This window comes from Salmo salar, chromosome 22 (genome assembly GCF_965601325.2).
Source record: "Salmo salar chromosome 22, fSalSal1, whole genome shotgun sequence".
NCBI classification, from domain to species: domain Eukaryota; kingdom Metazoa; phylum Chordata; class Actinopteri; order Salmoniformes; family Salmonidae; genus Salmo; species Salmo salar.
In genome coordinates, this window is record NC_138312.1 from 26,354,164 (window position 1) to 26,381,723 (window position 27,560).

The window sequence follows — 27,560 nt, forward strand, 5'->3', positions numbered from 1 at the left end:
CCCCTCCCCACCCTACAAAACATACACCCCTGCCTCAAACATACCAAAAACATGTACAGTATAACACTGTATCATACACCTAACAAACACCTAATGTCTCTTCAAAAAATATAACTACTAAACACATACAGTACACTCATACAGACACACAACAATACCTAACCCTACACACCTAAAACACAACCCCACTGTGTTTGCTAATCTAGTTGTGGGATATTTGATACTGTATAAGAGGAATAGTGTACTACTGCATTGAGACTTCGTGCCAGTCTGTTCAAACCTCTGTGGTGAGGTTCAAACACTGAGAACCAGCAGACACCGTGCTGATGATGAGACAGGTCTGACCCTACAGGATTTGATATGACAACCAAGGGTTCCTCAGGTCAGGATGGGATGGCTGTAGTAGTCTACATGGAACTGTCTAACAGATGACAGAGATTATTCACTCACTGGCCTGGCCAACATCCTCTATGAAGTCACACTGCTACTTTACCGTATAACAGCAGCAAAGCTAGGCTATCAACTGTGTAAAATAGCAGGCTTTGGGTAAATAAACGGGTCAAGCTAAGAGGCCTAATGTGTATTTAATCATTACTTTTTTCCAATGTAGAGACTCCCGGGCAGTGGTGGAAAAAGTACCAAATTGTCATACTTGAATAAAAGTAAAGATACCTTAATAATAAATAAATCACCCAGTAAAATACTAGGCTACTTGAGTAAAAGTATAAGGTTTTAAATATACTTTAGTATCAAAAGCAAATGCTATGAATCATTTCAAATTCCTTATATTTAGCAAACCAGACAACGTTTTTTCTTTACATTTACAGATAGCTAGGAGCACACTCAGACATCATTTACAAATGAAATATTTGTGTTTAGTGAATCCGCCAGATCAGAGGCAGTAGAGATGACTGTGCATTCTCTGGATAATACTGAACATTTTCCTGTCCTGCTAAGCATTTGAAATGTACTTTTGGGTTTCAGGGAAAATGTATGGAGTAAAAAGTACATTATTTTCTGTAGGAATGTAGTGAAGTAAAAGTAAAAGTAGTCAAAAATATGAATAGTAAAGTACAGATACCCCCCAAAAACGACTTAAGTAGTACTTTAAAGTATTTTCACTTAGTTACTTAATACCAGTGCTCCCAGGTGATGTAAAATGGTGGTCCCAGGACATAACTCTGTCCAGGCTGTTTGTGGCAGTGCCACAGGGATTTATAGTGATTGGGAGCTACAGTGTACTAGCTGTCTGCTAATGGGCCGTGAAACCTAATCTATGACACTGCATTACAGGTCGGGTGTAAAATGCGCCTTGATATGCAGAGTGAGGTGTTGTGTAGGCCTAGATTTACACAGTCTCTCTCTCATCTGTGACACTTTAATAGCTCTCCATGGGGCTGGGAATCTGTCTACAGGCTCATTCCCCCTCTCCCTGTTCGACTGTAAATCATTATGGGCCACTCACTGGATTTATGTCTGGGATTCCATGTAACTGCTGACTTGGGGAAAAGAGAAACTTCCTCGTCGTATATAGATACACACCACGAGCCAGTAAACTAACAAACAAAATCAATAGCAAGTTATTACCACTGGCTTGATAAAGCCGGTTTGGATTTAGGAAGAAGAACTAGTTTACCACAAACAGACATACAACATAATACAGACAAACATTCTCTATATCTCTCTCACACACACACACACACACACACACACACACACACAGACACACACACACAGACACACACACACACACACACACACACACACACACACACACACACACACACAGACACAGACACAGACACAGACACAGACACACACACACACACACACACACACACACACACACACACAGACACAGACACAGACACAGACACAGACACACACACAGACACACACACACACACACACACACACACACACACACACACACACACACACACACACACACACACACACACACACACACACACACACACACACACACAACAGCTGAAAACCATCTGGTTAGCCGCCTGACTGGCAGTGACCATCCGGCAGCGAATCAAGCGAGAGGCAGAGGGACGAGGAACGGACAGACGGACAGAAAGAGAGAGAGCGGCAGTGGGTGTCGGCGTACCGATGGCGAGCTGGGGCAGAGTGCAGCCCAGCCGCTCCGCGATTGCCTGCAGCTCTTTCAACTTCGCCTGCTGACGCCGGCCCTCCTCGCTCAAGATCTTGTCCTTCAACCACTGGTAGCCCTGTTGAAACACAGCACACCTGCTCAAAAACACAGCCCTGCCCAACACTGATGCACTGCACCACCTGTGTCGGCCAGGGCTTGCTTTTAAACACGTGACTCTGCTTGGTAGGCCAGGGCCTGGTTGTCAACACTGTGACTCTACTGTAGTCTTCTTTTACTGTACAGCCCCAGCAGGCAGAGATGAGGAGGCCCCTCTCTCTCTCTCTCATCTCAACCTGGTCAACTCTGGCTCATCTCTCACGTTTCACACACATACAGTACAGTACAAACACACGCACATATGTTTTAGGATGTAAATAAATGTCTCATTCTTGTTAAGATTATGTATAATTAATTCTAAACACAGAGAAAATGTGTATTATGAAAATCTATGAATGTACATATTTTTTAATAGGCTAAAAAAGCAACCTTGATAAAGGGATCTCATTTCCTATGTGATCCAATGATTGAAACAGTAACAGATCCCGAACAAGCACGTTTTCAGTAACTGGATCAGCCATCCACACCACTGTTAATCAGGAATAGGGTTGCAAAATTGCAGGAATTTCAATAAATGCCATGGTTTTCCATAAATCCTGGTTGTATGCCGGATTCCCTGCTTATTCCCTCCTAATTCCAGGGACCCTCCAACCGGGATTTCGGGAAAATATGAGAATTTATTGAAAGTTCCTGGAATGTTTCAAGTCTAACCAGGAATCAACAGCACAACATATGAATCAACACCACGTACGCAGGAGAACATCAGCTTCATAGCGAGAAGGAGAACTGGTTTCCTTAACTGGGTTAAAACCAATATTCCCTCTAAATTGCACACGGGGCGAAGTAGCAACGAGACTGTCGTGCAGCTACCTGGACTTCCGTGCAGAGCTCAGATTGAAATCTCAGCCCACGGAGAGAAGTACGAGATTGAACTTCAGTTTCCCTGTTAGTTAACACTATCAACATTTACCTTTACTGTGGCAATTATGATCGAATCAACGCAATATTATCCACTTTCAATGCAACATACTGAAACAAAACCAACTATGCAAGAGATTTTGTTGTAGGCAGAACGCATCGGAGTAGGATTCTATTGCACAAGACTCTATACAGATCGGCGCAGCTTAAACAATCAGAGCTGCAGTAGGTCTACAGTGCATTCGGAAAGTATTCAGACCCCTTGAATTTTTCCACATTTTGTTTCGTTACAGCCTTATTCTAAAATTGATTAAATTGTTTTTTTCCTCATCAATCTACACAGAATACCCCATAATGACAAAGCAAATACAGGTTTTTAGAAATGTTTGCAAGTTTCAAAAAAAAAAACTGAAATATCACATTTAAATAAGTATTCAGACCCTTTCCTCAGTACTTTGTTGAAGCACCTTTGGCAGCGATTACAGCCTCGAGTCTTCTTGGGTATGACGCTACAAGCTTGGCACATCTGAATTTGGGGAGTTTCTCCCATTCTTCTCTGCAGATCCTCTCAAGCTCTGTCAGGTTGGATGGGGAGCGTCGCTGAACAGCTATTTTCAGGTCTCTCCAGAGATGCTCTAGGAAGAGTCTTGGTGGTTCCAAACTTCTTACATTTAAGAATGATGGAGGACACTGTTCTTGGGGACCTTCAATGCTGCAGAAAGGTTTTGGTACCCTTCCACAGATCTGTGCCTCGACGCAATCCTGTTTCGGAGCTCTACGAACAATTCCTTCAACCTCATGGCTTGCTTTTTGCTCTGATATGCACTGTCACCTGTGGGACCTTATACAGACAAGTGTGTGCCTTTCAAAATCATGTCCAATCAATTGAATTTACCACAGGTGGACGCCAATCAAGTTGTGGAAACATCTCAAGGATGATCAACGAAAACAGGATGCACCTGAGCTCAATTTCGAGTCTTATAGCAAAGAGTCTGAATACTAATATAAATAAGGTATTTCTGTTTTTAATTTTTAATACATTTGCAAAAATTTCTAAAAACCTGTTTTCGCTTTGTCATTATGGGGTATTGTGTGTAGATTGATGACTACATTTTTTTTGTAATACATTTTAGAACAAGGCTGTAACGTAACAAAATGTGGAAAAAGTCAAGGGGACTGAATACTTTACGAATGCGCTGTATATGCAAATAGACCATTGCCATATATGGATAAGTGCAATTTACTTTGAACTGGACTGTGTTTAGAGCTGTGGTCGTGAGTAGATGTGCTTGTTTTGAGAGCTGCATGTAGCTACATGTGCACATTTTGTTCATCTCCTTTGCTAGTTAGTGAGTTATTAGCCCAGTTGTACTGCAGTCAGCAATAGGGGAGTGATTGCTTCCTACAAGAGCACAAAACGTGCAATTCTAGACGTCTTTGAAAAGCAAGTCAGGTAAAGAGCTTTTTTTGTCTTAAAGGGGCAGTGTTGTATTTTGAGACAGTCAGGAATAAGCTAAGTAACCAAAAGGCAGAGGGTAGCATAATTTGTCTGATTCTCTGTAATAATGGTATGGGTATAGTAATGCATTTTATTTTGAATCAAACACAACATTTTCAGTCACCTCCTTGTCTGAAGGACAAGTTGATAAACAGGTTCATGTCAAGCCCTGCATGTTTTTTTCAAAAGTCTCATAGAATGTAGACCTACATTGAACACCACACATTGGCTGCTACTGTAGGCTGAATGATAGAACAGCTATTTCCATGTTAAAATGTTACGGGATGCATTTTCTCCATTGTTTTTGATGGAAGGCCACTCTGGTAGACCTACATTATGATCAAATAGCCACAGTAGTCTTCTTGACCACTGTCTGAAACTGTAACTTAAAGTTAGTACAGCCTCAGTATTCACAGTAAACTCGCGCTGGAAGAATTTTCACAACTTTCAAGTTTGCGCTCAGCAGACCTGAAATTTGCTCAGTGCCGGAAACAAATTAGAGGGAACGTTGGTTGGGGCCACAGAGAACGCTCAGAGCACCTACAGCAATCCTGTATGCCACCGTGACAACACAGGGAAAGATTATGCCCTAGTTTCTGAATTTGTGATGCAGTACGTGGATGTTGCTGTAATCTGGTGAATATATGTGTGAATGTGCGTGTGCATGCGTGTGCCTGTGTGTGTGAAAATGTGAGATAAGCTGCTTGAGCTGACACAACCTGACACGTCGTCGAATTGGTACACAGAGTTGGTACACAGAGTTGGTACACAGTGCATGCTGTCACAGGGCACTCAAAAACAAACATCTAGGAGACACCAAGTTCTAGAACCTGAAAGACACAGAAAATATCTGTTAGGACAGGAACGAGCCAGGATAAGAAGGGGGCTGGGGGAGAAGAGGGGCTGACATGACATACGAGCTGAGACCAAAGGAGAAAGCAGAGAGGTGAACAGGGTCCCAGGAGAGGGGTGGGGGTAACACTACCTTAAGAGAAGCGCGGGAGTAAGGTGGTACCCCGCTGTCGTATTTCCCTGAGATGATCCCACAGGCCAGCGGTGACCATGTCATCGCCCCCACACCTGAGAACATGGGAACATGGAGTCAGCCTGTCCCCATCACCACCACCACTCAGTATTGACATGCTGTTCTGTCCAGACTAACGAGGAGAGCATCCATCCCTGGGTGCTGCTGTCCTCTTCCCTCTTTTTTGTAAGGCTAAGTATTTACTGTATTTAAAAGCATAACATTGCCACATTGCCACAACCTTTGTAAGCTGCAGCATACTTATATCTAGGCAATCATAGAATGATATATTACAACTATAATCATAGTCATTGAATAGCTATCCCTGTGTATGAAATACTGTTGTGTTGTATCAGTCTGTCCAGACCAGCTCCACTCACCTATCTTATGGAAGAGCTCTGGCAGCTGCACCTCTACCTTCTCCCTCTGGAACATGTGGTACTCAGCCTGCTCACAGATAGGAGGGATCTGGTTGAACTGCCGCGCCACAGAGTACGCCTCCTACAGGACACACAGGGAACAGCAGCCGTCAGCCTGAAGAGTACTGTACAGTGGCCACCGGCTAATCAAAGCAAGAGAAGGAGAAGGTTGTGATGCCCATCAATCAATACTGTGAAAGTCATGGTCAAAATCTGTCAGAGTCGAGCACAGTCAGTGAGACGTTACAGTGGTGGCATGCCACTGCCCGTGGTGAGACTGGGTCTGGGTAGAATGATGACCGGAAGGAGAAGAGGCGTGTGTGTGTGTGTGTGTGTGTGTGTGTGTGTGTGTGTGTGTGTGTGTGTGTGTGTGTGTGTGTGTGTGTGTGTGTGTGTTTCTTCTTGGTACGGGACCTCCCATGTGCACATACACTAAAAACATGTATGGGCCTAACAGTAAAGACGTGTTTATAGCACCAGGCCACAAATAAATGTCATTTAACTGTAAAAATGCATTTATTATCTTTTCATGTGGCATGAACGCAACCAGGCATGATGTTTTCATCCGATTGTCAAACAAATCACTTCAAAAAGTAGGCTACCTGCGCAGGTTTGTCCACTAAAATAATTCCTGCATCTAAACAGTGCACCCACCATTTGACCAATTGAAATACACGTCTATTAAAACACAGAAAGTACAATGACATTCGGCGATTGTTATTAGGCACACTTGTAGCAGCCTGAATTGATGCGTCCACAGCTGTCCGGCCGCGTCTCGGGCCACGATGACGTGGTCGTCGATTAAGGCAGCCCCCCGCACCTCTCTGATGCATTCAACCATCAGTTGTGCAACTGACTAGGTATCCCTGTTACCCTTTCCCAGTCATTTCTGCCTTTGTAAAATGTTAGTGTTCATGTTGAACCACAGCACATTTTAGAGTGTATACACCTGTTTTCAAGTCTGTTCGCTAATTTCTCATGTGGCTGACAGGCAGTAATGATAAATGATGGTGAAATAGCCTACAGTTTTCTTGACATCTTTGTTTTAATTATTGTGATAGGCACATTTTTCTTTAGTTTGCCGGTACTCTGTACTGGCTTACTTTCAGCCCGTCTCACCATGATCTCCATGGGGCTCCAGCGGGACGTGCCCCAGTACATGGCCATGCCCTGGTTGATCACATGGGTCATCGCCCGCACCGTCTCTGCCAATCAAAGAAAATAACAAACACACACTACAATGAGTGGAGAGACCAATGCTGTGTTTAAGCCTGTGAGCAACCAAGAGAGAAAATGCAAACAGAATGAGGATGAGAGAGAGCAAAATAGGGACTCATAAGGGAATCTCTCTCTCTCTCTCTCTCTGTTTCTCTGTCTGTCTCTCTCTCTCTGTCTCTCTCTCTCTCTGTCTCTCTCTCTCTGTCTGTCTGTCTCTCTCTCTCTGTCTCTCTCTCTGCAGAGTAACTGTAACAAGTACAGTCTGAGTATGTTGTATCATAACCTTCCTACTGTAGCATGGCCCATACAGGACATCAGATGAATACAGAATGACAGTATTCAACTTCAGGTTTTAGCTCAAGAAGTGTTTCACTTTTATTTAACGCTACCTATGGTGTTAGACTGCTGCCAGTGAGGAAGAAGGGGGTGAGGTGAACTACACTGGGCTCCAAAATGACTGGCATCCCTGACTGGCAATGCACAAACAATACTTTCAAAATATAAACAATATAATTATTGAGATAATATCAAAATACCAACACGTGAGAAGTATGGTACTTTATTAATGTTGCAATGGAACCCACCGAGATAATTTATTGATTTAATAAAAAATCTATGTCCTCCAAATCAAGGTTTCACAATTAACGGCACCCTTAAAGATTATTGTAAATAGCATCTACCAAAATTAAACCAGGAATTAAATTCCACTTATTTAAGTTTATCTAAGTCTTAAGGAACTATATTGAGCCATTACATCACCTCCTGTTTCACTAGGGTATAAAAATGAGGTAACATGCATGCAATATCCCTTTGTCATCCAACACCATGAAGAAAAAAGAACTGGCAGTTCAAAAGAGACAGATGGTCGTAGACCTTCATAAATCTGGTAATGGCTACAAGAAGATCCACAAACAATTGAATATACCACTGAGCACTGTCAGGGCAATTATTAGAAAATTCTAAAGATATGGAACAGTTGAAAACCTCATGGGTGGAGGACGCAAATGCATTTTTCCCCCCAGGATAGGGAGGAGGATGGTGAGAGAAGCAACAAAATCCCCAAGAATCACTGTGAAAGAATTGCAGGCCTTGGTGGCGTCTTGGGGTCACCAGGTTTCAAAAAGCACCATCAGACGCCACCTCCACAACCACAGGCTCTTTGGAAGGGTTGCCAGAAGAAAGCCCTTAATGACCCCAAGACACAGACGCAAGCGCTTGGAGTTTGCCAAACGTCATTTAAATTATGACTGGAAGAGGGTACTCTGGTCAGATGAGACCAAAATTGAATTTTGGTCAGATACAGCATTGGCATGTTTGGCGTCGAAAACAGAGATGCATACAAAGAGAGGTACCTCATACCCACGGTGAAATATGGTGATGTTTTGGGGCTGTTTTAATTCCAGAGGTCCAGGGGCACTGGTTAAGATCGATGGCATAATGAATTCCACCAAGTATCAGGTAATTTTGACTGACAATCTGGTTGCCTCTGCCAGAAGGCTGGGACTCGGCCGTAGGTGGACTTTCCAACAAGACAATGACCCAAAACATACCTCAAGATCCACACAGAAATGGTTCTGTGACAACAAAATCAATGTTCTGCCATGGCCATCTCAGTCGCCGGACCTCAATCCAATCAAAAACCTGTGGGCTGACTTGAAGAGGGCAGTTGATAAGCGCAAACCCAAGAATGTGAAGGATCTTGAAAGGATCTGCATAGAGGAATGATCCAAAATCCTTCCAAATGTGTTCCTTAACTTAGTCATACATTACAGGAAAAGACTCAATGCTGGTATCCTTGCCAGAGGTGGTTGCACTAAGTATTAAATAAATGGCAATAATTATGAAACCTTGATGTTGGTGAAATTAATTTTTGTATGAAATAATTGTATGATTTTGGTTGGTTCCATTGAAACATGAATAAAGTACAGTATTTCTCACATGTTGGTATTTTCAGTTTCTCTCTATAATTATATTGTTTATATTTGTTAAAGTATTGTTTGTGCATTGCCAGTCAGGGGTGCCAGTCATTTTGGAGCCCACTGTATATAGCCCAGTGAGTTAGGGTGGACATAGGCATGTCAGAGAATGCTCAGACCACCTACACCATCCCAGAATGTGAGCTTCTGGGATGGAGAGAACATAGCAGGGGAATAGAAAGCAGGGGAATAGAAAGCAGGGGAATAGAAAGCAGGGGAATAGAAATCAGGGGAATAGAAAGCAGGGGAATAGAAAGCAGGGGAATAGAAAGCAGGGGAACAGAGAAGAGACAGACAGCAGAAGCCAGTGACAGAAGAGGAACAAGATGTTCCTCCTTACCTTCCATGGGAGTGTTGGGGTCCGGTCTGTTTGCAAACACCACGTCCACATACTCTAGCTGCAGTCTCTCCAGTGAGGCCTTTAAACCTACAACGACATGCATCACGGCCATAGTTCCACACACTGCTATTGTTCAGGGAAATGATTGCAGCCATATCGCATTGATTATGCTATTGTGAGGTAGTGCTCAATATAATATAAATGTGATTGAAATATGGTGTTTCTTCCTCTACAGATACAACTCCAAACCCCCAAGAGAGTCCCAAACTCTCAATTATCAAAACAGAGTCGATCTTCCTGGAGCCAAAGCTACTACTTAGGATGTATTTTGTTTGATTGACCATCAACATTTGAAGTTCTCGTCCTGTCTTTGATCTGTGTGACATACTATACAGTACTCAGCTCCTCTAAAAATAGTGTTTTTAGAGCCAAAGCAGGTGGTAGAGTAGATTCCTAATGGAGGTAAAGCCTCTGACTGCTACATTGTACCAACGGTGGTGGTGTCTATGTCCTCTTTATAGAGTTCACATTCTTCTTTCCTTCTCAGATGATTGTTTTCCACTGCGGAATTTACCTCCCCTGCACTTTACATTGACTTTAGACAATTATGTGCATCAGAGCCACGGAGAGTGGACATTAATTTAATTAGCCAGCAATATCAATGTTTGTTGATGGTGAGTGCGAAGGAGTGAGTTGTTAAAGCCATGGAGTTTGTGTTAAACTCACACTACAGTATATTTGTGAGCATGTGCTGGTCTACGCTGCTAGACAGTGGCATGAACTAGCTGTCAATCAATATACTTTACCGTGTGCCCCTGGCAATATGCTTCAGTGACTTGTTCATAGTGCCAGGCCACAAATGCACAACACAAACACACTCATGCACTAACACACAGAACCAGGTCATTAGCTGCAGAGGGGCTGCAATTGGGAGCCTTTCTCTCTCTCTGTAACCACTCTACCATCCACATGTTGACTTTGTGGCAATGTCATGATCTGTATGATCTGTCTGTCCGTGCGTCCGTCTGCAGCTCACTTACCTTCTATAATGTGTTTTCGGGATAAACCTCTCTCAGTCTCTGCTCTATGGATGAAAAACACATTCCACAGTTGAATTATAGCAGTTGCTGTCTTTCCATCATATAATCTCTCTCTCTCTTTATCATTTAGTCATTCGCAGTAACAACATCACATGATATACATTTCAGCTTGACTAAAAGCCCATTATATAGATTCAGTGTGGATTACACATGATTACATTAACCAGAGGGCATTAGATAGATACTCCATTACTACTCCATTAAATAGATACCCCATTACTACTCCAATAGATAGATACTCCATTACTACTCCATTAGATAGATACTCCATTACTACTCCAATAGATAGATACTCCATTACTACTCCATTAGATAGATACTCCATTACTACTCCATTAGATAGATACTCCATTATTATTCCATTAGATAGATACTCCATTACTAATCCATTAGATAGATACTCCATTACTAATCCATTAGATAGATACTCCATTACTACTCCATTAGATAGATACTCCATTACTACTCCATTAGATAGATGCTCTATTACTACTCCATTAGATAGATACCCCATTACTACTCCAATAGATTGATACTCAATTACTACTCTATTAGATAGATACCCCATTATTACTCCATTAGATAGATACTCCATTACTACTCCAATAGATAGATACTACATTACTACTCCAATAGATAGATACTCCATTACTAATCTATTAGATAGATACTCCATTTCTACTCCATTAGATAGATACTCCATTACTACTCTAATAGATAGATACTCCATTACTACTCCATTAGATAGATACTCCATTACTACTCTAATAGATAGATACTCCATTACTACTCCAATAGATAGATACTCCATTACTACTCCAATAGATATATACTCCATTACTACTCTAATAGATAGATACTCCATTACTACTCCAATAGATAGATACTCCATTACTACTCCGATAGATAGATACTCCATTACTACTCCAATAGATAGATACTCCATTACTGCGCCAGTCACTCACAACTCCAGACAAATGACACACAGCAGCATATCTCTCATTAGGACACAAAGACACCCAGAGAAGAGTCAACATACTTTCCGCCCCAGAAGATCTTGGTTGTGATCACCAAACTGGAACGTCTACAAAGAGATGGGGGAGAAAACCCATTACAACTTACATGTGAGACCCTCTGTACACAGGACGTACACAGACAATGAAGCACAAAGAGAGTGTTTTCCAAGGTGCTCTGGCTGACATTACAGAGAGGGCAGAGGGCCGGGCTGGAAAAATGTGTGACGGTATCTAGAGGTGAGGGCTTGCATGCCTTAAGTCTTATATGTCGTGACTGGCAGGATGACTAAGGCGCCTAGTAACACACCCTTTAGGTTCCTACACACCACACACACAAAGGAGATACAACACTGCCTTGGGCCAGTAAACATGACATTTTTACATTTACGTCATTTAGCAGACACTCTTATCCAGAGCGACTTACAGTAGTGAATACATTTCACTTATTATTATTTTTATGTTTGTACTGGCCCCCCATGGGAATCGAATCCACAACCCTGGCGTTGCACACACCATGCTGGCGTTGCAAACACCATGCTCTACCAACTGAGCCACAGGGAAGACCTGACCTGGACCAGGGTCAGACCAGTGACCCTCACACCACTGTACAAGTACAGTACACACACACAGGTGAAAAGGTACAAGAGTACAGTACACACACAGATGACGAGGTAAAAGAGTACAGTACACACACACAGATGACGAGGTACAAGAGTACAGTACACGCACACAGATGACGAGGTACAAGAGTACAGGAGACACATTCACTCCATTATTCAGTAGCTTTGAGGAGGGACACTCCATTAATATTATATCTCTCTCTCTCTCTGCACGCCTGCCTGACTCCATTAATATTGTATCTCTCTCTCTGCACGCCTGCCTGACTCCATTAATATTATCTCTCTCTCTCTCTCTCTCTCTCTGCACGCCTGCCTGACTCCATTAATATTATATCTCTCTCTCTGCCTGACTCCATTAATATTATCTCTCTCTCTCTGCACGCCTGCCTGACTCCATTAATATTATATCTCTCTCTCTGCACGCCTGCCTGACTCCATTAATATTATATATCTCTCTCTGCCCGACTCCAATAATATTGTATCTCTCTCTCTCTGCCCGCCTGCCTGACTCCATTAATATTATCTCTCTCTCTCTCTCTGCACGCCTGCCTGACTCCATTAATATTATATCTCTCTCTCTGCACGCCTGCCTGAATATTGTATCTCTCTCTCTCTCTCTGCACACCTGCCTGAATCCATTAATATTGTATCTCTCTCTCTCTCTCTGCCTGACTTCAATAATATTGTATCTTTCTCTCTCTCTGCACACCTGCCTGAATCCATTAATATTGAATCTCTCTCTCTCTCTGCCTGACTCCAATAATATTGTATCTCTTTCTCTGCCCGCCTGCCCGAGTCCAATAATATTGTATCTCTCTCTCTCTCTTAATTTTCAATTCAATTCAATTCAATTCAATTTGCTTTACTGGCATGACGTAACAATGTACATATTGCCAAAGCTTACTTTGGATTTTTACAATATTAAAATAGTAAGAATCAAAATTGTCAACGGGACAACAGTAACAACAATAACCAAGGGTCAAAATAACCATACATTGAACAATAACAATAAGCATACAGTAGAGGACATGTGCAGGTTGGTTGGTCTGTCAGACACTGTCCCTCATCTTATGGCAGGCAGCAATGTAGTGCGCTGCCAACCCACAGCTCTCTGCGTCCTCCCCCAACAGGACGGGTAGCCTATCCTCATCAGAGAGGTCTTTGAAACCTTGAATAAGGGTTTGAAATTTGGGGAAATGACACTCTCTAATTGTTTTATATTTTTTACATTTTGTCAGGAAATGCAGCTCGGTCTCAGGTTCTGCTGTGGTGCAGTGGTTGCACAGCCTTTCCTCTACATGGAGCCAGGTTTTCCTGTGTCTACCCTTCTCAATGGCAAGGCTGTGCTCACTGAGCCTGTACTTTGTCAAGGTTTTTCTAAGGTTTGATCAGTAACCATTGTCAAATGGTTAGCCACGGTGTACTGTCGATTTAGGGCCAGATAGCACTGCATCTTGCTTTGTGCTTGTACTTGTGTTTCCCAATAAGCAATGTAGTTTTGTTTTGACTGTGCTGTAATTTGTTTTATTCTGATTGATTGGATGTTCTGGTCCTGAGGCTTCAGTGTATTAGTAGAACAGGTTTGTGAACTCAGCCCCAGGACCAGCTGGATGAGGGGACTATTTTATTTGCTCAGCTCTTGGCACTGCAGGGCTTGGTAATGATATGAGAGGGGGTCACTGTATTTTAGATGTTTCCAAAACTTAATTGCTTTTTTTTTAGTTTTTATTATTAGTGGATATTGGCCTAATTCTGCCCTGCATGCATTGTTTGTAGTTTTCCTCTGGACATGTAGGAGAATCTTACAGAACTCTGGGTGTTTGTCCCATTTGGTAAAATCTTGTTTTGCAAGTGGACCCCATACCTCGCTGCCATAAAGTGCAATTGGTTCAATGACACATTCAATTAGTTTTAGCCACATTTTAATAGGTATTTCAATTTGATTTTGTTTTTTAATGGTGTAGAATGCCCTGCATGCTTTCTCTCTGTTCATTCACTGCCTCATTAACGTGTCCAGTTGCGCTTCTTTTTAAACCTAAGTAATTGTAGTGTGTGCAGTACTCTATATATTTTGGACCAATTGAGAACTTTGGTCTAATTCCCTGAGTTCTGGATCTTCTCTGGAAAATCATTATTTTAATATTTTTTACTGCCAGGGCCAAGGCCTGGCAGTACTGCTCTAGCAGGTCCAGGCTCTGCTGTAGGCCATGTGCTGTGGGTGGCAGCAGGCATAGGTCATCTGTGAAGAGTAGGCACTTAACCTTTGAATTGTGGAGACTAACACCAGGGGCTGAGGATTTTTCTACAATAGTGGCCAATTCGTTGATGGCCCCGCCCCTGGTTAAAGAATTCTGTTCTTTTCTTGTCAATTTTAATGCCGTACATATTGCCAGTATACATTGATTAAATTATGTTATATGTTTTAACCCCTACATCACTTTCAATAACTTTGTAGAACAGTCCTGTATGCCAAATAGAATCAAATGCTTTTTGGAAGTCGATAAAGCAAGCGTTTATTTTGGTAAACATGTTTATCTATCAGGGTGTGTAGGGTGTAAATATGATCAGTCGTGCAATGATTTGGCTTTTACTCAAGACATTGTGCTTATTAAGGAAGTTTAGAATGCTTACATTTATAATACCACAGAAAACTTTCCCCAGGTTACTGTTCACACAAATGCCTCTGTAATTGTTAGGGTAAAATTTGTCTCCGTTCTTAAAGATTGGGGTGATGAGTCCTTGATTCCAGATGTCAGAAATGTTGCACTAGTGAGTTTGAGCATCTCATTTAGGATGCCTTCAGGTGGGCATGCATTTTTAAATTTGAGGGCCTGAAGTTTCTTATAGAGCTCCTGGTCAGTAATTGGGGAGTTCAATGGATTTTGATTGTCCTTTATAGCTTTTTAAAATTCATTCAACTTCTCATGAATTTGGCATTGCTCTGCGTTTGTGTCAATTTGAACGGTGTTGTAGAGTGTTTTAAAATGGGTTGTCCATATGTCACCATGTTGAATCGCTAATACCTGGTTTTGATTTTTTTTTTAAATTCAATTTGTGCCAGAAATTCTCTCTCTCTCTCTGCCCGCCTGCCTAACTCCATTAATATTGTATCTCTCTCGCTCTCTCTGCCAGACTCCAATAATACTGTATCTCTTTCTCTCTCTCTCTGCATGCCTGCCTGACTCCATTAATATTGTATCTCTCTCTCTCTGCCCGTCTGCTGGTGCACAACACACCACACTGCTCCCTTCTCCTCCAATAAGGTAGAGGAGTTATGAAAACATGGCTCGTTATGAGAGTACCTCCATCCTTTCTTCTTTATGACGTTCCCCAGCACCACCTCAGCCCTGGGGGGAGGGAGAGAGAGAGAGAGAGAATGGATATTAGATAATCATAGTCAACCAACAGCATAGTCAACCAACAACTAGACATACCATGATGCAAAAGAGTACAAACAGAACAGCCATTGAAAAGGAAGACATCAGAAATGTGTGGTGCTAACCCTGAACAACACTTCAAGTGACTTTATAGACTCGTAACAAAGCCCTCCTGCAGCGTGTGGAGTTCAACTCAGAGAGATGGCAATGTGAATGGGCTGCCTGGCAGGGTGCAGGCTGGAAGGCCTATGGCTGGTGTGTAACAGGCTCCCTGTCAGTCAGTCATTAGCAGCAGTAGGGGTGCTAATTCTGCCCAACGTGGCGCCCATTAGAGCTGGGATAAATCCTGTCACTGGGAGGAAGAGAGCACTTCTCTGCATGGCTAACAAATGACATGTTTTCCTGTAATGTGACCTCGGTGTACTGTATAGCACGCACAAAGGGACTGATCCGCCACCTCTGTCTCTGTGCCCTCTCTGCTTCACTTTCCCTTATGCCTCCCATCTCCCCTCCCCATCAGATGTCTCTCTGCCTGTGCGTGCAGACTGCCTGTGCGTGCAGACTGCCTGTGCGTGCAGACTGCTGGTTTCAGCAGAGGGAGAGCAGAGGGAGAGGAGGGACATTTCTGGTCGGCTAATGCCAGATGTTGCATCTCTTCCCCCCCGGAGACCAATGTCTTCTTCATGAATAGAGTTCTCCACTCCCAAGAGAGGATCTGACTCTCTGTCTGTGTGCGTGTAGCCTAGCGCTTAAGATCATTGGGCCTGTAACCGAAAGGTCGCTGGTTTGAATCCCTGAGCAGACTAGGTGAAACATCTGTTGATGTGACCTTAAGCAAGCCACTTAACCCTAATTGCTCATGAAAATCGCTTTGAAAAAGAGTGTCTGCTGAATGATGTAAATGTTTGACATACTATACAGTACTCAGCGCCTCTAAAAAGAGTGTTTTTAGAGCCAAAGCAGGTGGTAGAGTAGATTCCTAATGGAGGTAAAGCCTCTGACTGCTACATTGTACCAACGGTGGTGGTGTCTATGTCCTCTTTATAGATTTCACATTCTTCTTTCCTTCTCAGATGATTGTTTTCCACTGCGGAATTTACCTCCCCTGCACTTTACAATGACTTTAGACAATTATGTGCATCAGAGCCACGGAGAGTGGACATTAATTTAATTAGCCAGCAATATCAATGTTTGTTGATGGTGAGTGCGAAGGAGTGAGTTGTTAAAGCCATGGAGTTTGTGTTAAACTCACACTACAGTATATTTGTGAGCATGTGCTGGTCTACGCTGCTAGACAGTGGCATGAACTAGCTGTCAATCAATATACTTTACCGTGTGCCCCTGGCAATATGCTTCAGTGACTTGTTCATAGTGCCAGGCCACAAATACACAGCACACATGATAAAGCGATCAACAACTCATGCAGTGGCTGTTGTGGAATTGGGAAACATTGAAATAACATTTCTTTGTCTTTTATTTTCTTTCTTCAGTATTTTACATAATATGAGTATTTTACACAATATTAACACCTTGGGAAATATGCCCAACACATTGCCACAATGAGAGCCCAGTATTTCCTTGGGGAGCGTTTAGAGAGGAGTTGTAGGCTGTTAATCTGAGGTACTGTTGGAAAAGGATAATCCCTCAGATTATTTCAGTTAATCATAAATAACAACAAAGATTCATTAATCTAGGAGGGTGTACACAGCTATCAGAAGAGATGTCATGATTTATAAAGCCCTATAAAGGTTTGTATTGTTCTATGTAGCTCAGTTGGTAGAGCATGGTTCTTGTAACGCCAGGATAGTGGGTTTGATTTCCGGGACCCCCCATATGTAAAAAATGGACGCATGCATGACTAAGTCGCTTTGGATAAAAACGTCTGCTAAATGTAGTATTGGCAAAATATCAATGTTTGGGTTCAACTGGTATTCAAGCTATCATGGATAATTGACCCTAACCTTACATCAAAAATACCATTAAAGCTTAGTATAATGACCGTTATAAATGATGTGTATCACCCTCAGGTCTGTAGCTCAAGGCTCGAGAGCCAGTAATCACTCATGTTTATGTAAACAGTTTTGCAGGCTTTACCTGGTCCCCCTGTCCATGGCACGTCATGGATTAAATTGCATGGCCTTGTACTTGCTAACATGCCTGCCACGTACCTATGTGCGAGGCAGCAGAGGCGCAGACTCAGGGTAAGTGTATCCGTGTGTTTTTCCTCTGAGCCTCGGGGGCCTCAGATCTAATGAACCAGAGGTTTAATCAAATTTAATGAGATCTCTAAAGATGTGTGATGGCCAGGGAGACTCCCTCCACGTGCTGTAGGCGAAATCATCACAACCACACTGGAGAGACTAGAGTCCAGCAACAGCCTCATTGGTACTAGATGCGAGTGTACACCACATCCCTTAGACGAGTCCCCTACCTCGTTAATAAACACACTCATAATGATCTGTTAGTGTTAAGTCAGCGCTGGTTCAAACACACTACAGTAAATATTAGCCTATGCTTTGTTTGGCTATGTGGCTGTGTATGGTGTGATACTGGGACTGGGTGGTCAACAATAACTAAGTCATGTCTGGATGAGGATGTGATGTGGACAGGCTGGATCATACTCACTTCCCTGCAGCGTAGACCTCTGCTGTGTCAAACAGATTGATGCCGTTCTCGTAGGCCAGGCACACAAGCTGCTCGGCCATCTATTGGCCGAAGAGGTGGTGCGAGGGAAAGGAAAGAGAGAGGAGGAAGGGGAGGGGGTTGAGACATCACTGAGATCGATTATTAAAACCTGTCTGCATGCATGTTGCTTTAAGCGCATGCGCCAGGGTGTTCATGGTTCATATAATTGTTCATTCATATGGCACATTTGTTGGTTTTCTAGCTATTCTACGTGGCAATGCAGTGTAAGCAGAACTAGTCTTCCTGAGCAGCAGTTGGTTCTAGGAGCATGTAGAGAGTTATGAAACTGGGGAGTGTTGACTGACTGATAGAGAAGTAGAATAACAGCATAACACAATCCATCTGCTCTCACCTCGTCTGTTATCTGTCCACCAAACGTCACCCATGTTCCTGCAGAGAGACGACAGGGAGACTGTGTTAGTAGTCTATCAGATTAGTGATGTATAGGGAGAGTGGTGTTGAAGAAGCAGTGATGCTGATTACCGTAGCTTCTTAATTATAGTTTTGAGAGATGTGGCTTTGGTACAGTTAACCAAAGCAACAGTGTTAGTTAACAGATAGAGAAGGTCTCAGCTGGTATTTCTGGCATATCCTCACTCTCCCACGTCTCCGCTAGAAAAACGCCTTAGATAAACGCTTTTGGTGTAAAATAAACTCCCTCTGTGGCTCACTTTGTCTTACTGGTGAAGTCACCTCTAACACAGTGTTATCTCCCAGCCCCTCAGCTAGCCCCAAATCCCCTCTCCCACTCACCTAGTCCAAGGCAGGACACCCTCAGGCCAGACTTCCCAAGGTTTCTGTCAAAACACAGAATACATTAGCATTAATATTGTATTGGTAATGGTTCTGTGCTTTTTAGTGCTGTAGATTTGAGATAGTCAAGCTTTGTTTCAAGTAGTTCCATGCTTCATGTGAATAAATGTCTCTGTGTGGAGAATGTGGACACTGAATCACTGTGAGAGTCACTGGAAGGTTGTAACTAGGCTTGGGCGGTATCTTGATTTCCGTACTTTTACATTTTTCTACCATCCTGGGATTTATGGAATTACCGGCATAGCATACAAGGGGGCGCTAAAATGTTGTTTTTTAAAGCCCATTGTGTGTTCATTACTAGAATGTTAACAAAATTACCACAAATAGTAGTGAATTCTCCTGGACGCTTTTAGCTAACAAACTACAAACTAATTGCAAAGACAGGCAAAGCCAGCTCATAAAGTTATAAAAGTATAGCCAGTAGCCATTTTCAGTGAGTGTGGACATTTACTAGTGAAAGTATATGAGAGAAATTGAGCAAGTGAACAAAGTTGTGATGCATGCTTGTCTGAAGGAAGAGCAGCATGTGTCCACCAATGCCCAGTGTCCGGTCTGGAGCGTGAAGTCATGAGGTCTGCTGGTCGGCTACTGCATAGCAACCAAAAGTTTCAAAAGCCTGGTCTGTCCTAGAAAGCCCATGTAAATTACAATCACCAGAATGTCCAACCTTTTTTTTTTTTTACACAGCCGTTTTGTGCTCTACAATGTGTTTACTATGATCAAGTTCGATCCCTACAGTGAATTATTTTAAAGTTGAAATCGAGATATTTGAATGACATAGTGATCCATTCTGACTACTGCATTTGTCATCAGGACCACGTGCTGACACAGACCAATCACGGTCGGCAAGCTACGAGGAGGCTCCCGTTTGAGTCTCTCAGGCAGGATGAAAACAACTACAACGACCATGATCCTTAGCTAGATACGGCTACTTTCACCATGATCCTTAGCGATTTTTTTGGTGCCATTCAGCAATATGGCACGCTTCATGTGCCATCTGGAGTTTTACATAGGAATGGCACCATAGGAATCACTATCTACTGGTTTTAATGTCTATGGTTTACACAGAGCAGATAGGAAAAGAACAGAGAGGAGGAAAACAACACTTGTGGGAAGCACAGAGAATAAATGGCATCTGTACAGATACAGTGCCTTCGGAAAGTGTTCAGACCCTTTGACTTTTTCCACATTTTGTTACGTTACAGCCTTATTCTAAAATTGATTTAAAAAATGTTTGTAACTTTATTAACATTTAAAAACATAAATACCTTAATTACATAAGTATTCAGACCCTTTGATATGAGACTCGAAATTGAACTCAGGTGCATCCTGTTTCCATTGATCATCCTTGAGATGTTTCTACAACTTGATGGGAGTCCACCTGTGGTAAATTCAATTGATTGGACATGATTTGGAAAGGCACACACCTGTCTATATAAGGTCCCACAGTTGACAGTGCATGTCAGAGCAAAAATCAAGCCATGAGGTCGAAGAAATTGTCTGTAGAGATCTGAGACAAGATTGTGTTGATGCACATATCTGGGGAAGGGTACCAAAACATTTCTGCAGCGTTGAAGATTCCCAAGAATACAGTGGCCTCCATCATTCTTAAATGGAAGAAGTTTGGAACCACCAAGACTCTTCCTAGAGCTGGCCGCCCCGCCAAACTGAGCAATTGGGGAGAAGGGCCTTGGTCAGGGAGGTGACCAAGAACCCAGTGGTCACTCTGACAGAGCTTCAGAGTTCGTCTGTGGAGATGGGACAACCTTCCAGAAGGACACAACCATCTCTGCAGCACTCCACCAATCAGGCCTTTATGGTAGAGTGGCCAGACGGAAGCCACTCCTCTGTAAAAGGCACATAACAGCTCACTTGCAGTTTGCCGAAAGGCACCTAAAGGACTCTCAGACCATGAGAAACAAGATTCTCTGGTCTGATGAAACGAAGATTGAACTCTTTGGCCTGAATGCCAAGCGTCACGTCTGGAGGAAACCTGGCACCATCCCTACGGTGAAACATGGTGGTGGCAGAATCATGCTTTGGGGATGTTTTTCAGCGGCAGGGACTGGGAGACTAGTCAAGATCGAGGGAAAGATGAATGGAGCAAACTACAGAGAGATCCTTGATGAAAACCTGCTCCAGAGCGCTCAGGACCTCAGACTGGGGCAAAGGTTTACCTTTCAACAGGACAACGACCATAAGCACACTGCCAAGACAACGCAGGAGTGGCTTCCAGCCAGAGCCTGGACTTGAACCTGATCGAACATCTCTGGAGAGACCTGAAAATAGCTGTGCAGCAACGCTCCCCTTCCAACCTGACAGAGGTTGAGAGGATTTGAAGAGGAGAATGGGAGAAACTCCAAATACAGGTGTGCCAAGCTATTAGCGTCATACCCAAGAAGACTCTAGGCTGTAATCGCTGACAAAGGCGCTTCAACAACGTACTGAGTAAAGGGTCTGAATACTTAAGGAAATGTGATTCAGGTTTTTATTTTTCTAAAAACCTGTTTTTGCCTTGTCATTATAGGGTATTGTGTGTAGATTGTTGAGGAAAAAAACGATTTAATCAATTTTAGAATAAGGCTGTAAAATAACAAAATATGGAAAAAGTGCTTTCCGAATGCACTGTATATATGGATGATTTATAAAGCCAGGCACATTTAACAGTTAGCCTATTGATTATAGACCTAATTAAGTTGGTTTCCTCTCTCCTCACTTTTCTTAGACAATAAGGCAAGGACTGTTTTCTCGTTTCCTCATTCTGCTGCTGCCTCCAACGCATTATTCTCAACACCAATATGCTGGTTAAGCATATTGGTGTATGTACATAGCAACATGTACATAGCAACATGGTCTAGGAAAAGACGACAATTCAAAAGCGCATTGATGTGTTTCAGAACCGCGGACAGCAGGAGAAAACACATTTGTTATAAAATATAGTAATTTTTATTTGTGTTGCACCATTGTTCTTACATAATAAAACCATATACATATTTCAGTAGCACGTGTTAGACTGATGGGCTGTGCCATCCCCACGGCCTCCACAATGGATCAGTCCACTCAGACAGGCACGAATCAGACATGTGTCTTGTACACCATGTTTATTATTATTATTAGTTGTTTTTTGTTGCTCGATTAAAGAAATCTCGATCGACCAACAGCCTATCGACCAAACAACCAACCAGACGACTAAATGGGGTCAGCCCTACTATTCAAAAACTTAAAAGAAATAGTTTCAACCTTATTGACGGTATATGAAAATCATCCCGCGGGTCTTTCCAAATACCCCGGTGTACGGTATATACGGCATACTGCCCAACCCTATTTGTAACACCTATGACAGTATGTTTCTCTCTGTATCCTCTGGATGTAGGTGGAGAGGAGCAGTACACAGACGCCCACCAGTATGATCAGGTGCCTGTGCGTGCGTGCCTGCGTGCATGCGCATGTGTGGATAGAGATGTCACAGGAATGCTGACAGAGGAAGAGGGTCTAAATCTGGCCTTGCATGAACTCCTGTGGATTATCGCAGTTCACACCAAGATGCCCAGGCCTGCACATCAATCCCCTAGAGCCAATCACAAGCTTCGACCCCAGCTCGACCCCCACAGTAAATCCCAGTCCCCAGAGAAAACGTGGCACCTCTTAACCAATCAGACTGACTCCACGTGGTACCTCTTAACCAATCAGACAGACTCCACGTGGTACCTCTTAACCAATCAGACAGACTCCACGTCGTACCTCTTAACCGTTCAGACAGAATCCACCGCTGACAGACATACAGTACACAGCTTTGGTGTTTGCTTTTACCTTTCGGTCTAAGAGGTTACAGGTAAAAGATGGAGAACACACTGGAGAAACCTGCAGGAAGTAAAAGGCCTTTTCTAGTGTTGTAAAACCACAATGACTGGCTCAGTCTTCAGTGGCTCAAAAGGCATATTTATTTTCTCCATCTTTTTTGGGTACGTTACTGTGCATGGCAGGTCGTTTATAATGTTGACCATAATGTTGACCACGTCAACAGTATGCAAGCACATGGCCAAGATGTTTTGTCATTGCGACGCAGAACAGTGAACCACAGGGGAAGACTTTAGAGGCATCGCTAGGCTACAACCTCGAGAGCTACACTTGTCACCACAGAAATAAATGCAAATAGTCTGTGTAGCCATTTGACTAGATGTTCAGGAGTCTTATGGCTTGGAGGTAGAAGCTGCTTAGAAGCCTCTTGGACATAGACTTTGCGCTCCGGTACCGCTTGCCGTGCGGTAGCAGAGAGAACAGTCTATGACAAGGGTGGCTGGAGGCTTTGACAATTTTTAGGGCCTTCCTCTGACACCACCTAGTATAGAGGTCCTGGATGGCAGGAAGCCTGGCCCCGGTGATGTACTGGGCTGTTTTCACTACCCACTGTAGTGCCTTGCGGTCGGAGGCCGAGCAGTTGCCATACCAGGCAGTGATGCAACCAGTCAGGATGCTCTCGATGGTGATATATTCCTTCCTGAGCTCTCAATACCAAGAACCCATTCCCAATATGAGATCCTTAAAGCCAATGGGATTTGCTTAAAACACAATGTACCATACCAACTAAAAACTGTGAGTAGAGAACCTTGAGTTGACTTCTGCTAGAGCTAAGTAAGATATGTGGGATATGAGATGATGTAATAGCTGGTGTGGGAGAAGGAGTGTGTAGGTGTATGTGGGGGGTCTGTCTGTCATTTTGTAGGAGTATGATTAGGTATTATTGGAAGGTATTATTGGAATATACATTATGGCACTTACTATGTTTATGTATGAGAGTGTGTCCATCGCTGTGGGTTACGTGTGTGTGTGTGTGTGTGTGTGTGTGTGTGTGTGTGTGTGTGTGTGTGTGTGTGTGTGTGTGTGTGTGTGTGTGTGTGTAGGATTATGAGTGTGTGGGTGTCTTGTGAAGCCATGGTAGGTTTCCTAAATTGCTGTGGTGACTAAGAGCAAAACATTCCCTTCATTTTGCTCTGTAACAGCAAGGGGATTAAAAAAGCACACTTTCCAAGTGGACTGAGTATTTGAATACTGAATATTTCTATTTGTATTTATTATGGATCCCCATTAGCTGCTGCCAAGGCAGCAACCACTCTTCCTGGCATCTGGCAAAATAAAGGCAGTTATACAATTTAAAAAAACATTACAATACATTCATAACAGATCTCACAACACACTGTGTGGCCTCAGGCCCCTACTCCACTAGCACATATCTACAACACTAAATACATGTGTACGTGTGTGTATAGTGCGTATGTTATCGTGTGTGTGTATGCATGTGTCTGTGCCTATGTTTGTGTTGCTTCACAGTCCCAACTGTTCCATAAGGTTTATTTTGATCAGTTCACACGAAAATAAAGCGCGAAGCAGTGGAAGTGGGGATTTTTTGTATGGAGGTCAATGAGTGTCAAATTTGGTCAACATAATTCAAACACTACATATGCACAACACACACATGCATACCGACACAACACACAAAACAAACATACATACACACACTTTTGTGATGGTGCTGCATAAGATGACCTGGCCTCCACAATCACCTGACGTCAACCCAATTGAGATGGTTTGGGATGAGTTGGACCGCAGAGTGAAGGAAAAGCAGCCAACAAGTGCTCAGCATATGTGGGAACTCCTTCAAGACTGTTGGAAAAGCATTCCTCATGAAGCTGGTTGAGAGAATGCCAAGAGTGTGCGAAGCTGTCATCAATGCAAAGGGTGGCGACTGAAGAATCTCAAATATAAAATATATTTTGATTTGTTTAACACTTTTTGGTAATTACATCATTCCATATGTGTTATTTCATAGTTGTGATGTCTTCACTACTTTTCTACAATGAAGAAAAACCCTGGAATGAGTACTGTAGGTGTGTCCAAACTTGACTGGTACTGTATATTATTTAGTATATGTAAAGACAATATTAAATCAAGAATAGTCTGATGGGTGACAATATTAGCATATCACTTGTGAATGATGCCCAGCATAAGAAACAATGGCTTTTTCCCCCGACTTTTTCGAATCATAGTCGCTCACCTCATGTAGCCTAGCCCATGGGCCTATATGTTTTAATAAGGTTTGTATCGTAACAAAAGTGGCCAAATAACTTCTTAAAATTAAACATATTAATCTGCTTTACAAGGGGTGTAGAGCCTAACTGGCATACATAAGCAGTGTGTGCGTTTCAAGTTTGGGGAAAATAATTTTCACCATAAAAATGCACCTTTATAAATGCACCTTTATAATAAAAGCATAATTTAATTTGGGTCACTTTTGATAATGGCGTTTTCTGGTAATGGAACATTCGCACTTATAGCCTACTACCATGTGCGCATTGCTGCCCTTATAATGTGAAGAAATAGCCTAATAATTTATCAACATTTTAAGCTGAACGTTCTGACCTGTTGCGTCAGCCACATTGCATAAAAAAGGTTTTTGATGCTAGCGGATGTATTAATTTGGGATCAAGCGCATTCCAGACTATGTTCGGAATATTTATTTATCACACAGAATAGGTTGACTTTTGTACTATGGGGGATAGTAGATTGACATAGGCTAGTGCTTTTGCTGTTCGTTATGCCTACTCATCTTGTTGGCTGACAAAAAGTAAATGTGGACAGTTCTTCCAATATCTTCAATATGCACCTCGGAATTGGATAAGGACGCGCACAGTTGCGTCCCTGATGTGTTCGTCTTCACTTGTAGCCTGTGAGAAAGACCTGATCATGTGATGGAGGGCGCAGTCTTCACTTGTAGCCTGTGAGAAAGACCTGATCATGTGATGGAGCGTGCAGCACTTAGGGAGAAGGGCACAACGGCCACTGGCCGCAAAAGACATGGATTTTTTTTAGGGTGCATTACAGCCACACAAAGGGGATGCCACCGTGAAATTCTAGGCATTATCAAGTGCTTGTCAAATTGTGAATGAGAGACTGATGTAGTGTGTACAGCCTGCGCAAAAAAAACAAAGCAGAGCTCATGCCTTTCAAGAAACTTTTATTCAAATCATCCTTAGTCGCATCATGCAGCCTTAGAAAGTAGGCTGCAAATTCAAAACATATAGCCCAATGTTTGTAGAACAACTAAAGTTACATTAATAACTCTAAATTAAGCATATAGGAATACCTATTTCTTTGTTAACCGCTCAACACAGAATAGCCGCATTTGCGCACTCTATCAAATCATTTGGAGAAAATATCCTTTCTATTTTATTCAGCTTTGTTCAATTGTATTCTTCATACTATAAAATAATGCCACGGAATTCTAAGCAAATTTTGTCTGCTAAATCAACTAGTGTAGCCCACAGCCATATGGCATAGCCAGATCAGGACAACTCAGAGTATGCTATTCTATTCTTCTGAAATAGAATACATTTTCTTCATATCATGCTTCTTTAGACCTGTCTAAACTAAATAATGGATTTATTAAGGTGTAAGCTATATTACATGGATTTATTAGACTTTTTAAAATGTAGATGTTCCAAAGGTCAGCATCAGTGGCTTGTAGGCTATGTGTGGAGCCAGGAGATGCTAACTGTGTTTACAGTTGAAGTCAGAAGTTTACATACACATAGGTTGGAGTCATTAAAACTCATTTTTCAACCACTCCACAAATTTCTTGTTAACAAACTATAGTTTTGCAAGTCGGTTAGGACATCTACTTTGTGCATGACACAAGTAATTTCTCCAACAATTGTTTACAGACAGATTGTTTCAATTATAATTCACTGTATCACAATTCCAGTGGGTCAGAGGTTTGCATACACTAAGTTGACTGTGCCTTTAAACAGCTTGGAAAATTCCAGAAAATGATGTCATGGCTTTAGAAGCTTCTGATAGCCTAATTGACATAATTTGAGTCAACTGGAGGTGTTCCTGTGGATGTATTTCAAGGCCTACCTTCAAACTCAGTGCCTCTTTGCTTGACATCATGGGAAAATCAAAAGAAATCAGCCGAGACCTCAGAAAAAGAATTGTAGACCTCCACAAGTCTGGTTCAACCTTGGGAGCAATTTCCAAACGCTTGAAGGTACCACGTTCATCTGTACAAACAATAGTACACAAGTATAAACACCATGGGACCACACAGCCGTCATACCGCTTAGGAAAAATGGAAGGAGACACGTTGTCTCCTAGAGATGAACGTACTTTGTTGAGAAAAGTGCAAATCAATCCCAGAACAACAGCAAAGGACCTTGTGAAGATGCTGGAGGAAACAGGTACAAAAGTATCTCTATCCACAGTAAAACGAGTCCTATATCAACATAACCTGAAAAGCCACTCAGCAAGGAAGAAGCCACTGCTCCAAAACCGCCATAAA

The 27,560-nt window shown here is 42.5% G+C and overlaps 1 protein-coding gene across 3 annotated transcripts in view; it reads right to left on the minus strand.

The window, feature by feature from the left end:
- Positions 1 to 27,560, minus strand: part of LOC106582955 (voltage-gated potassium channel subunit beta-2) — a 190,470-nt gene that overhangs the window by 1,741 nt on the left and 161,169 nt on the right. For all 3 annotated transcript variants that reach the window (XM_045705366.2, XM_045705367.2, XM_014166596.3), the window contains 11 exons: positions 19,166 to 19,209; positions 18,765 to 18,802; positions 18,353 to 18,432; positions 15,653 to 15,697; positions 11,754 to 11,798; positions 10,655 to 10,698; positions 9,615 to 9,701; positions 7,200 to 7,285; positions 6,042 to 6,162; positions 5,623 to 5,717; positions 2,120 to 2,240 (listed from right to left, as the gene is read on the minus strand). In XM_045705366.2, coding sequence (XP_045561322.1) covers positions 2,120 to 2,240; positions 5,623 to 5,717; positions 6,042 to 6,162; positions 7,200 to 7,285; positions 9,615 to 9,701; positions 10,655 to 10,698; positions 11,754 to 11,798; positions 15,653 to 15,697; positions 18,353 to 18,432; positions 18,765 to 18,802; positions 19,166 to 19,209 — 806 coding nt within the window. The remainder of the gene's footprint in view (positions 1 to 2,119; positions 2,241 to 5,622; positions 5,718 to 6,041; positions 6,163 to 7,199; positions 7,286 to 9,614; positions 9,702 to 10,654; positions 10,699 to 11,753; positions 11,799 to 15,652; positions 15,698 to 18,352; positions 18,433 to 18,764; positions 18,803 to 19,165; positions 19,210 to 27,560) is intronic.